Source organism: Liolophura sinensis, chromosome 6, assembly GCF_032854445.1.
Source record: "Liolophura sinensis isolate JHLJ2023 chromosome 6, CUHK_Ljap_v2, whole genome shotgun sequence".
NCBI classification, from domain to species: Eukaryota; Metazoa; Mollusca; class Polyplacophora; order Chitonida; family Chitonidae; genus Liolophura; species Liolophura sinensis.
Window position 1 is genome coordinate 57,191,278 of NC_088300.1, and position 11,337 is coordinate 57,202,614.

Here is an 11,337-nt window from a genome sequence, read left to right on the forward strand (position 1 = left end):
TCATACGAGGACAAAGAGTTGTCATAGATACACTGCTGGCGAGCCAGATTTTGGTGATGCTGCATTTGTCAGATCATAGACAGGCCTACATCTATAAACACCTGTGTTCTCCATGGTTGGATCTGCCAGCAACCTGTGGATGGTCGTGGGTTTCCCCTGGGCTCCGCCCGGTTTCTTCCGACCATAATTCTGGCCGCCGTCGTACAATGTATCAGTGAAATAAACTTGAGTACAGCGTAAAACATCAATCAAAAAAATTTTTTAAAAATCCATGGTTGGAGATTTAAATCAATATTAATGTATACAATTACACAGCAGTATCAGTTATCTTGCAAGCATATATTTTTGGGGCTTCATAAAGCTACATATATAGCAGTAGGCTAAATTTGCATTTTGATCCACCCAAGGCCAAATTTGCATGTTGATCCATGCTAGGCCAAATTTGTGCAAACTGAAGAGATCAAAATCTCATCCACAGACCACCATACACAGCAAAGGGGCTAAAGGTGCAATGATTTTTTTTTCTCTTCGAAGAGATAAATGTCTAGGTATTTAACGCATCTTTAGGTACCTGTGGTGGAATTTTTTGGTTTCTGCACAAGGTGTTGGTTCAATCCTGCCATTCGACATGTACCGGTACCCGGTAGCGAATATGATATGGTACTTGCTTAGACCAAAGTTTGCGTTGTGGCCATACAGTGACATCATGGAGTTGATGGCAGCTATCAGTTGTGACGACCATTTCAGTGTATTCTTCCCGTAGCTTATGATGTGCAAATATGTATGTGACTAAGCACTTGACTTCACCTTGGAGGTACAATCTATTCTTCTTCCTGGATGACTTTACAAACGTAGACGACTCACTCAGTCAGTGGGTTAGCCTGTGCGTACTACACCGGGCGCACTGCACTGAACGCGCTCGGGTTTTCCCCACCCATGACTAAACAGAGCGACATTGTATGAGTGAAATGTTATTCAGTATATTCTAATCGACTCAAATACATTTTATCTATCTTGACAGTGTTTCAGGTAAAGAATGTAGCCAATGAAAAGGCTATAACTGTGGGAGACTCGAAGGTCCAGCTCTATGTGACGTTGTGGTGTTGACAACGTCTCATTCAAAACACGAATTACGTCCCCTGTTTTTCACCAGATGGCGCTGTAACGCGCACTTCATTCCTCCTTTTTCACCACGCTGCCATCATGGGTCGCATGCACAATTTTGGGTACGTCAGCTTCAGGGGAATCTCGTGCAATATCGCAATTATTCTTAACTGATACCTGTAATTATTAAAAAAAGAAACTTTACTACACTAGAAACACCTCTTGAAGGAAACCATTTTGTGGAAATAAAGGATAGGATTTCAACCTGAGCGAAGCGCGAGGTAACGAAAATCGGACACACTTTGGACCAAAAGTGAATTGAAATGGCAAACTTTTGTTTGAGATCGTGCGCCTTTCTATGTGATCTAACGGTACCGGAACCAGGCTAGTGTATAGATGGGCACCATCAGCGCAGTGATTTCTTTACAAATTTGGGGATAATTATTGATTTAGGAGTCTCAGATATTTAAAAAGTATTTTCAGATCTCAAAATCTGTATCAGTGGTATAAAACCAAGCAGCTACCTGCATGTGAATAAATCCAAACCTATATACTCATTTATTAGCTAGGCCTAATGAATATTAAGTTACTCAACATGGCGGCGCCCATGAAAAACGGCATGAAAAGAGAATTTGAAAAAGTAATCGCATATGTCGAGGCAAGGTGTGGGGTTTCTGTAAAGTTAAAGGCAAAGCAGTTCACTGCTCTTTGTGCGGCATGTCAGAAAAGAGATGTCAGTGCAGTCTAATCGACTGGGTATGGTAAAAATCTTGTATATCAGCTTATGCCCTGGCTCGTCCTATTTCGAGAACACGGTGAAGAACTCCGGATAACTATTGTTGTATCCCATGTGAATTCTGTTGTGCGAAAACAAGTGGTAAGTGTGTAAACATATTTAAACTGCCATGGTTCGGCTTGTGCACAGACGAAGGTAATACCCACGGAAGCCTGTAAATAGTGCACTGCTCAACAGTTTGGTATGTTTGCTATCACGTGCAGTTGTTTACATAAGGCAAAAGTAGTCCTCCCAGATCAGGTGACGTAATGCTTGAGCCTCGTTATTGACGTCGCTTTTGTAAAAGTCCATTTGAGATGTAATCTCAACAGAGGCAGCAGGTACATCTCAATTTTAGAATGCCGCAAGATCACACAGATATGGAAGAGGCAGGATGGAGAGCTCTCCCAAACTAACGCAACTAAAAGGCAGGATTTTACGGTATTTGCTTGACATAATACACTGGCGACGTTAGAAGCTGTCATAAAATCACGCCGTTTAACTGCAATAGTTCACGAGAGCCCCATCCTGTCTGGACCTTTCTGGATGCTGGCTCTTCCCTTGAAAATTCTCGCATTGTGAAACTGCCATCCAAGTCTTGTCAGTTTCTTCCCGAAATCATAGGTCCTTGTAATGAAAGTTAGAGACCACGTGATCTTTTTAGTATCAGATGCCGTGGATAAAGAAAAATTTCCTTGTAATGTTATAGCCTTAGGAAATGAATATGTTTGAATCATTGTCAGCGATAGTGTATTCGTTGGACTCCTATAATTTTCAGCTTTCCAGATAGTAGTGAAGTTTTGTTGTACAACCGGGGCTTATTGGTCGCTGACAGAGTGGTGAACATGGGTCTTTTTCCCTATGCTTCAACATGGGGTGGCCTTTGAGTTTTCAACCACGCTAAGGCGATCACGTGATCATCAGGTCGAATGATCCACTGCTATTCATCAGCCATAAGCCAGCAGTGTAACGTTGGGTTTCTTAAAACAAGCTATCCACGTGGAAGTTTGAAAACACCAATAGAAAGGAAATACCTTCACTGGTAACCACCTGTGTGGCTAAACGAGCATTGCCTGGCTTCAGTGGAAAACATATTGAAAGCTATTATATTCAATTACCTGATAAATCAAACAATTGTATCATTCACGTTTTCTGATTAATTTAAAACTGAAACCAAGTAACACCCAACAAGGCTGTGTATTAAGAAAAAACGTAAGGGACTTTATTCAGAACTGTCACATGTGTGTTACTGTCACAATGACAGGTATTGGTGCAGAATGTAGGAAATCTTAACTTAATTTGCGCATGAAGCATTCAGCAGCATCAGTTATTTTGAAATTATGGTTACTGTGTGTTGTCTTTCTAATAACACTAGGTTCAAGTCCGGTATTTCCATTAACCGGTGCGCTGAATGGCAGCTCGAAAGCTGTGGACTGTGCTATATGTGTACTGTATAAATAATAGACAAGGTCAAAAACCAAGTTCTGTTGACTTGAGAAAGAAAGTGTTCTCCCCTACATTGTGTAGTTGTACACTCTTCAGTACTTCATGTGAGTGTTGTGCTGTATCAATGAGGACAAAACACATCAGCCCATAGAGCAGTGATTTATGTGAATGCAGCACCATTGTCTTCTGTTTATTCCATCCCATAATATGACGTAGATGATGTTATGGGATAGAAAGCACAGAAAAGAATAGTGGTGTGTCCAAATAAATCTTGGACACAAGTGAGATAGCCTGTTGAGAGTTCAAATCTGGCTATCGCTGATTAGACAGTCCTGATGAGGTTTCACTGGACAAAGCCTGGATTCCCCAACTCCTAAACCTGACAAGTTGTCAGGCAAAATAGTATTCATCTTGAAATAAAATATCAAAAGTTAAAACTGACTTTCTTCTTGTTTTTATTCTTGAGGATAACTTGCATTTGTCTCTTCATTTCAGCAAGGGTATTTCCCAGTCAGCATTGCCCTACAGGCGTTCTATTCCAACTGTAAGTTTTAAGATGTGTACATTCCAAACATCAACCAAACTTGCATAGGCTTTCTCAATAATCTGGCTAATTACACTACAAGAACAAAAAGTATACTAACTTTAGGAGACTTAAAACATAAAATACGTGTTAATAGCCTGGTTTGTCTAATATCTACATCCAATTTTCAGTTGAAAAAAAAAGATATTAATAGTATTACTTGTTGATGTCTGACCAGTTCTTTTCTTCTGTAGTGGCTAAAGTTGACATCAGAAGATGTTGAGGAACAGATCTACAAACTGGCCCGTAAAGGCTTAACCCCATCACAGATTGGTGAGTTGTTGCTAATCATTCAAGACTGATTCCATTCAGGCCACTAGATCTGACCAGAGAGGTCAGCTGTTCAATCCAGTTCCCAACCTTGACAGCATTCTTGCATTAAGATCATGTGTTTAGCTAGCTCTGCACAGTATCTCCCAACCTTGAAGGACAAGACAGCAGCCAGGGATTCAGTGAGGTCGTAATTTTTACAACCAGAAACTCAAAATTGAATTTTTGTTGGTCCAGATTGAGTTTATTTATGTGTACACCGACTGTAACTTGGTATTGAGTTCAAATTCTGCTTTAGCGACTGGTAATTGGTGAACATGATAGTATATATATGAGAGAATAAATTTCATTTGAGGTTCATTTCTGATAATGATTTTGTTTATACATGCATGTACTTTTTCAAGTATATTATCCTGATTAGAGATATACATTGTACAATGAAGAGTTAAAAACCATGGTGATGCATGCTCAATTGTTGGTTGTTATGTTAAAGAAAAGAAAGGAACTAACAAACATTATATGGAAAGTAAACTTGTGCAAAATACAGAGGTAAGGGTTATCCATCTCAGAGGTATATAACGAAACAGTTACAAACCGTGCATGTTAAGTTGTTGGTTGTTAAAAATATTAGAAGAAAGAAATGAACTAACAGATATTACATAAAACGTAAACATATATTGGCCTACAAACACAAAAGACAAGGCATATTCTGATCAGAGGTAGACCTATATACTGTAAAGTATTTATTATTTGCTGGAATTTATTTTTGTGGATTGACTTCAAAGATAGGTTCGTAGGGAATTTGTGGAGTAATTAATCAAGGAAATGCTGAAAACTGTTTAATTTTCCAAGTTATAATATGCATGAAATTACTCCAGCACGTCAAACAGGTATTGTCAAGAGTAGCTACACTCCTCTTTGTTTGCGTTGTCACTAATACTCGTAATCTGGATCAAAGATTAGAACAACAGGGAAATAATTATGACCATGTAAGGAGATGACATTCGCATCTACTGTGTGCAGTATTGAAAGAGCCTAAGAGGTGTCACTTCTTATTGCACCGGCCTTTGACTGGTAAGGGAGTACATGTACATGTAAACCTTCTTTTAATCAACTGGAAAATGGCCTGTCACCCTTTGAGCAGTTCAGTGTGAAACATATAAATTCAGGATTACCAGTTATTCATGCAGTCAAGCAGCACAATTAGTTTTGGATTGTTTTCAGTTTTTATCATCCTCTGTTAGTGTAGCAAGTCAGAAACCGCTTACATTACATAGTTGTCAAACAGTCATTGCGTTGTTGGATACAATTCATAATTTGTTAGAAGCTCACTCATTGGTCTACATGAGACACACAGCCAATGGGGCAGTATCAAAGCTACATTTGTTGGAAGCCTGCACATGTTGCTTCTACTTTCTTTTGCTTTCCTGGCATACCAAAGATTGATCAAACGAAATAGAAATGGACTCCCACTTTGTTTTATACCACTTAACCTTATCACCATAGTTTGAATCTGTTTAAAGCCTAATTTTAATTTAATTACAGTCAATACACACATGACCACTTCAGCTTGTCACGGATGCAGCAGTTGGTGATTGAAGTCGACCGCTCATCGCTACACATATATTTATGAATGCATTTCAGTTTTTGTCCATATATTTCAGTATTTGTATCAGAAAATTACAGGATTGAGTTTTTACCCCAATTTTCAGTTTTTAACTGAATTGTACCCCTGAATACCAGTGTCTAAATCGAAGTGTATCAGTTCCTGAGCACCTGGCTAAAACATATTTCAGTTGAAAGCAAGATTCTCAAGCTTTCTAAAAAGTTTCATACTTTATAATTTTAATGAGATTTCACTGAATAACATGTAAAAAAAAATGTCAATACTGCACAGATGGCTGGTGTAAATCTAGGCAGATATCTTGAGAATTTTATCCAATCAAACATTGCTATGATCAGATTGCGCTGCCTAAGCTGTGAGGTAGCTTTTACCCATTCACTTAATGAATAGACGTATGATAACACAGACCTACTCCACAAAACATCATTTTGAGATCGCTTACATGATTTAGTTAGGGATTGCCACAGGGCCATTACACACTGTGGGAGAGGTTTGTATCATTTACGGGCCAGCACAGATGTAGAATTAGTGGACTCCCAAGTCCTGTAATATTCAATGACAGTGTCAGACAGTAGCATACCGTCTGGGCGTAGACCGCGTTCATCTGACCAGTAGATCCTAGGCCTACTTAGACACACTGTTTAGATTATACAAATACATTTTTTGTCATTCATTTCACCGTTTAGTCAGCAGTTTCTAATTAATAAATATCAGTAAAAAATTGATCAGGAATGCCCAAGGTGTGTGGGAATGATAAGACTGCATCTCACTGGACAATGCTTAAAATTAATGAAATCTTGTCATACAATTTTTTTCTCCAAGTTTATGAGAATTGAAGAAGAATTCAAATTTTGTTCCTTTGTCTTTCTTGCATGCCAGGGATGATTTTTTTCTGTTTTCTTTTATAAAATACAGTAAACTTATTCAAATGCCGTGTTCAAGCCAACGGGCTTTCTCTTTCATGTCTATTTAACTGCGGTTTAAGATACTGTGAATGGTAGTCTTTCAGTGGATGTCAGCATTTGTCAGGTGCTGTCTTTCACTTTAAACCTAGTGGCCTCCGTGCCCGATAGGGTTAGCACGCCAGTATGTTGCGAGCCAGGAGCCTCGCACCAGTGCGGTTGTTATGAGTTTAAGTGAAACTGTAGCTGGTTTCCTCTTCAGACGTAAGTGGGAAGGTCTTGCGACAACCTGCAGATGGTTGTGAGTTTCCCCAGGGCTCTGCATGGTGACCACCCACTGTAATGCTGGCTGTTTTCGTATAAGTGAAATGTCCTTGAGTATTGCATAAAACACCAGTCCGGTAAAAAAGTAAACCTAGTTGCTGTGATAGTAGTGAAATTTTCCTTAAATCTGTCGCTTACACTTGAGACACTTGTGATTCCCATGTAAGACATCAAGCACACTGCAGTTGTAGGCCAAGTAACTGTCATGGCGGCAGATGTTGATAATGTAGGTTGCCATGATAGGTAACAGTCAACTTAATGTACAATTGCTCTGTGCAAAGAGGCTGCTGGTATATTGCTGAAGTACATGGGCTAAATAGAAATGGGAATATATTTGAACGCATTAATGACAAATAAATTGTTCATATGTGAAATGACATAACTGTAGATGTAAAGCTCCGTAGGTGAACATAATCTCTGTCATTACAGGCGTGATATTGAGGGATTCTCATGGCGTTGCCCAGGTGCGATTCGTCACAGGTAACAAGATCCTGCGTATCCTCAAAGCTAAGGGTTTGGCCGCTGATATTCCAGAAGACCTGTATCACCTGATCAAGAAGGCTGTGGCCATTCGCAAGCATCTGGAGAGGAACAGGAAGGTGAGCTATGCTTTCTGACATTTAACTTTAATTTACCTGTATCTTAAAATGTTACTAATGCACCATGATACCTCTATCACCAGCGAGACCACTTACAATGTAGGAGTCTTACTGAGTTACTGTCCCATAACATTCATGTTTGTTTTTTCCTCATGGGTGATGCTGAATGTTCAGTATGTGTGATATATCATTTCTGTACTGGACAAAGTCTCATTTGAATCTCATTTGAATGAGATTTGTGGAGATGCTGGTTGTTTGTAATATTTGGTATCTCTTTTTTTTTTGTACAGAACAACAGTTCCATGTTTCTGTTTGATTTTGGGTGAGATTTGTGAGGATGTTGATTGTTCATAATGAGATATCTTTGTTGGGTACAGGACAAAGATTCCAAGTTCCGTTTGATTCTGGTTGAGAGTCGTATCCACCGTCTGGCCAGATACTACAAGACCAAGAGGGTCCTGCCTCCCAACTGGAAATAGTAAGTGATCATTTAGTGTTGGCAGGGAGCATGGTAATACTGAGCTGGTAAATATATATCAAGAATTTCAGGATTTTCTGCAGACCAAGATGATACCTTGGAATATTTCCAGGATATACATTGGTGCATTTAAAGTCTCGGGTCATTGATGTGTGGATAAGACAACACCATCAGCAAGATGATTCAAAATACCAGTGATCTAGACATTAGATGGTAATTCTTTGACCTTGTCGCATGTATGGCAGGTGTTTATTCAGGCATATTTTTAAATTCTGTGCTGGCTGATAAAATTATCCATATTTGTGAAGCCCTTACACTGGCCAACCAATGTAGTTTTGTCTCCAAAATAATGTTAAAAATGTGCATAAATTGCACTGAAGGTTGGTCTTTCATATGTGAAAAGGTTAGGAAATTGGATACCCATTGCTCGGCTATACGAGTTGTTCAGCCTTGGTGCAGTCATTGCCTAACCCTCCCCAAAAGTCAGTGTATTAAGATCCAAGCCTTGATTTCAGGACGCGTAAACACACAGCATTTTAAACATTTTTGAATGAAGGTAATAGCAGTACTCAGATATGAGCCCCTTTTAATTATTAATGGACGTTTGCCAAGCTGGATGCTTAGTGCTCCAGAAATTTTAAACCCTTAATTGAGTGACGTAGAAAGTGTTGTCAAACATGATTTCCTGAAGGGTTTAGCTGTAGACAAGTTTTATGGTCAGTTCTATTTTCAGTCATCATGAGTGTACTGGTAACAAGTTGTGTCCAGTTTGTTGCATGCTCTGTCTAGTTTTCTTCCATTCGTATAATTCACTGCTACGAACAAAAGTTGAAATATACTTGTGCTTCAGTTGGGTCGTAAGTACCAATTAAAAGAAAGACTGCTCAGGGCCAACATGTTACAACAACAACCTTTAATGAAGACTGTCTACTGATTAAATGTATGTGTACAACTGACATGGTCCATGTTACAAGGCAGAATCAGATTGTACTTTGAAAAACATCATGTTAACTGTTCAGCTCAGTTTTAGAATAACTGGCTTGACTTTTTTTGTGGCAATCATACTGTTCGAGAATTTTGTTAAGAGCACTTAAATTCACCCCCTAACATTCTGCTCTCCTCTTTTTCAGTGAGTCCTCCACAGCCTCAGCCTTGGTCGCCTAATGGACTCTCCAGTCAGAATTATTATACACATTATGTGATTAAATAACTGAGGAAGAGTGAAACACAGTTTGGGTTTTTTTTTCTTCTGGTTGTTGCCATGGTTTTACCATTCCCTCTACAAATGAAAGAAAACAAAAAAAAAAAACAGAATCACCAGCAAAAAAGAACACTGAAAACTGCTTACATATCTGGAACTATAATCAGTGATTTTGTTCACTGAATTAATGAATTTAAATGTTTTGTATTTGATTGTCAGATATACTTTTCAGTGGTCTTTTTGACACTTTTTGGGGTTTTCTTTAACATTAAGGTGTGCATGTACCTCAGGTGTTCAATTCAGACACTACTAATTACTGAATGAAAAACAACCTTTTGAAACACACTTACACATATTGGATACTGACTCGTAGATCGATTAGCCAGGTCCCCAGCTTAGCTTCCACATTAAATGCTTTAAATTGTTATATTCACTGACCTGGAGCTCAGTCCTATGCTGTCCTTAAAGTGTCAAAAGTGTACGCAACGTAGAAAGGTTTCCTGTAGGTTATTCTGAATCTTTTATTACCTTACTATGTGGAAATGTTGTAAATCATGACTTTGTGATTAACACAAATTTAGGACAGCATCCAAACTTCGCAAACTATTATTTTCAAATCCCTGGACTCTTTCCCAACATTGTAAGGAAATTATAGTTCCTTATATTCATGATTAAGATGAAAACTAAGTTAAGATTGCGAAACAAGTTGCCAATCACCACATTAAATGAAGTACATTATCAATTCAAGCATTCCAAACAACAATGGTGGCTCGCAAACTTTATCTTTCTGTCAGTTTGCCAGGTACATGGTGTTAATTTTGGTGGTGTGATCTTATAATTCACGAACGAATAGAAAATGTCCACTTTGAATACACAAGTTTCGAGTTAAGTCATTGCTATAGCAGAGGAACATCCCAGTGCAAAAAAAGCTTTCAGCTTTATTGGCATTGTATGGCTGGCTATTGTCTTCTCAACATGGTATTGATTGTGGTTAGATCATAGTACCAGTAGAAAACCATTATGTTTGAAATACTGGGAACCCAGGAACATAATACAGAAGATTAATCTAATCCTTTTTAATTAGTTGTCTGTATTCCGTATACCACTCTATGTTAAAACAAAGCGACATCACCGTTCTTGTAACCTTGTGTCTCCAAACCAGTGCATTACTGCAGGATAAAAGGCTCCTGTACGTTCCAGTGTAATTGTAAATGTTTCATCAAGTTTTAGTAGGGTTTGTTTATTTCATTGGTGACTTACACCGTACTTAAGAAGACTTCACTTATAGGATGGCCAGCATTGGTAGGGGGAGGAAGTTTTTTGGTACAAGTCTAAAGGTTGATAAGTATGGCTCCAGTGCTTAATGACTTGTGGGGCATGGCTCCAGTCCTTAGTGACTCGTGGGGCATTCAATTCAGTAATTATACTTGAAGACAACTTCTCATCCACTAACATGGTGAGAATATCTACATATTGTGTTGAAAAGTCAGTCTGTGGTTTTGGCACAGCAGTTTTCTCGACACGAGAAATATTCTTGAGTATTGCATTCAGCAAAAAGCTTTGATTTTGCTGTGAGGAAACCATTAACTGTTGAGTGTAAAGATCATGAAATAAGGTTTATGTAATACCATAATTCCTCAACCTTTTCGCATATGAAAGAAAAACTTTACATTTATACACATTTCTCATTTAATTTTGTAGAAAAAACTACACTGACTGGGGTTTCAGGCCTGCACAAGAAGTAGAACTTTAGCAGTGTACACAGACTAATTCCCTGAGAATATACCTAAGTAAACACCTTGGCAACATGCGAGAAGGTTGCAGAATTACAGTAGCACTGGCTTGGAAAGTGACAAACATTTGTGTAAGGGCCCTAGCCAGGAGAGTCGCCTCATTTGTGTAAGGGCCCTAGCTGGGAAAATTAACATTTCTGTAAGGGCCCTAGCTGGGAGAGTCGCATCATTTCTGTAAGGGCCCTAGCTGGGAGAGGAACATCATTTCTGTAAGGGCCCTAGCTGGGACAGTCACTTC

At 38.8% G+C, this 11,337-nt stretch overlaps 1 protein-coding gene across 1 annotated transcript; it reads left to right on the top strand.

Annotated features, from left to right (window-relative positions):
- Positions 1–1,200: 1,200 nt before the first annotated feature.
- LOC135466464 (small ribosomal subunit protein uS15) lies at positions 1,201–9,331 on the top strand. Its single transcript, XM_064743951.1, has 6 exons — positions 1,201–1,226; positions 3,821–3,869; positions 4,103–4,181; positions 7,458–7,627; positions 8,005–8,105; positions 9,236–9,331. Exons 1-6 carry the CDS (start codon positions 1,204–1,206, stop codon positions 9,267–9,269), a joined length of 456 nt encoding a protein of 151 aa, XP_064600021.1. The 5' UTR covers positions 1,201–1,203; the 3' UTR covers positions 9,270–9,331.
- The last annotated feature ends 2,006 nt before the right edge of the window (positions 9,332–11,337 follow it).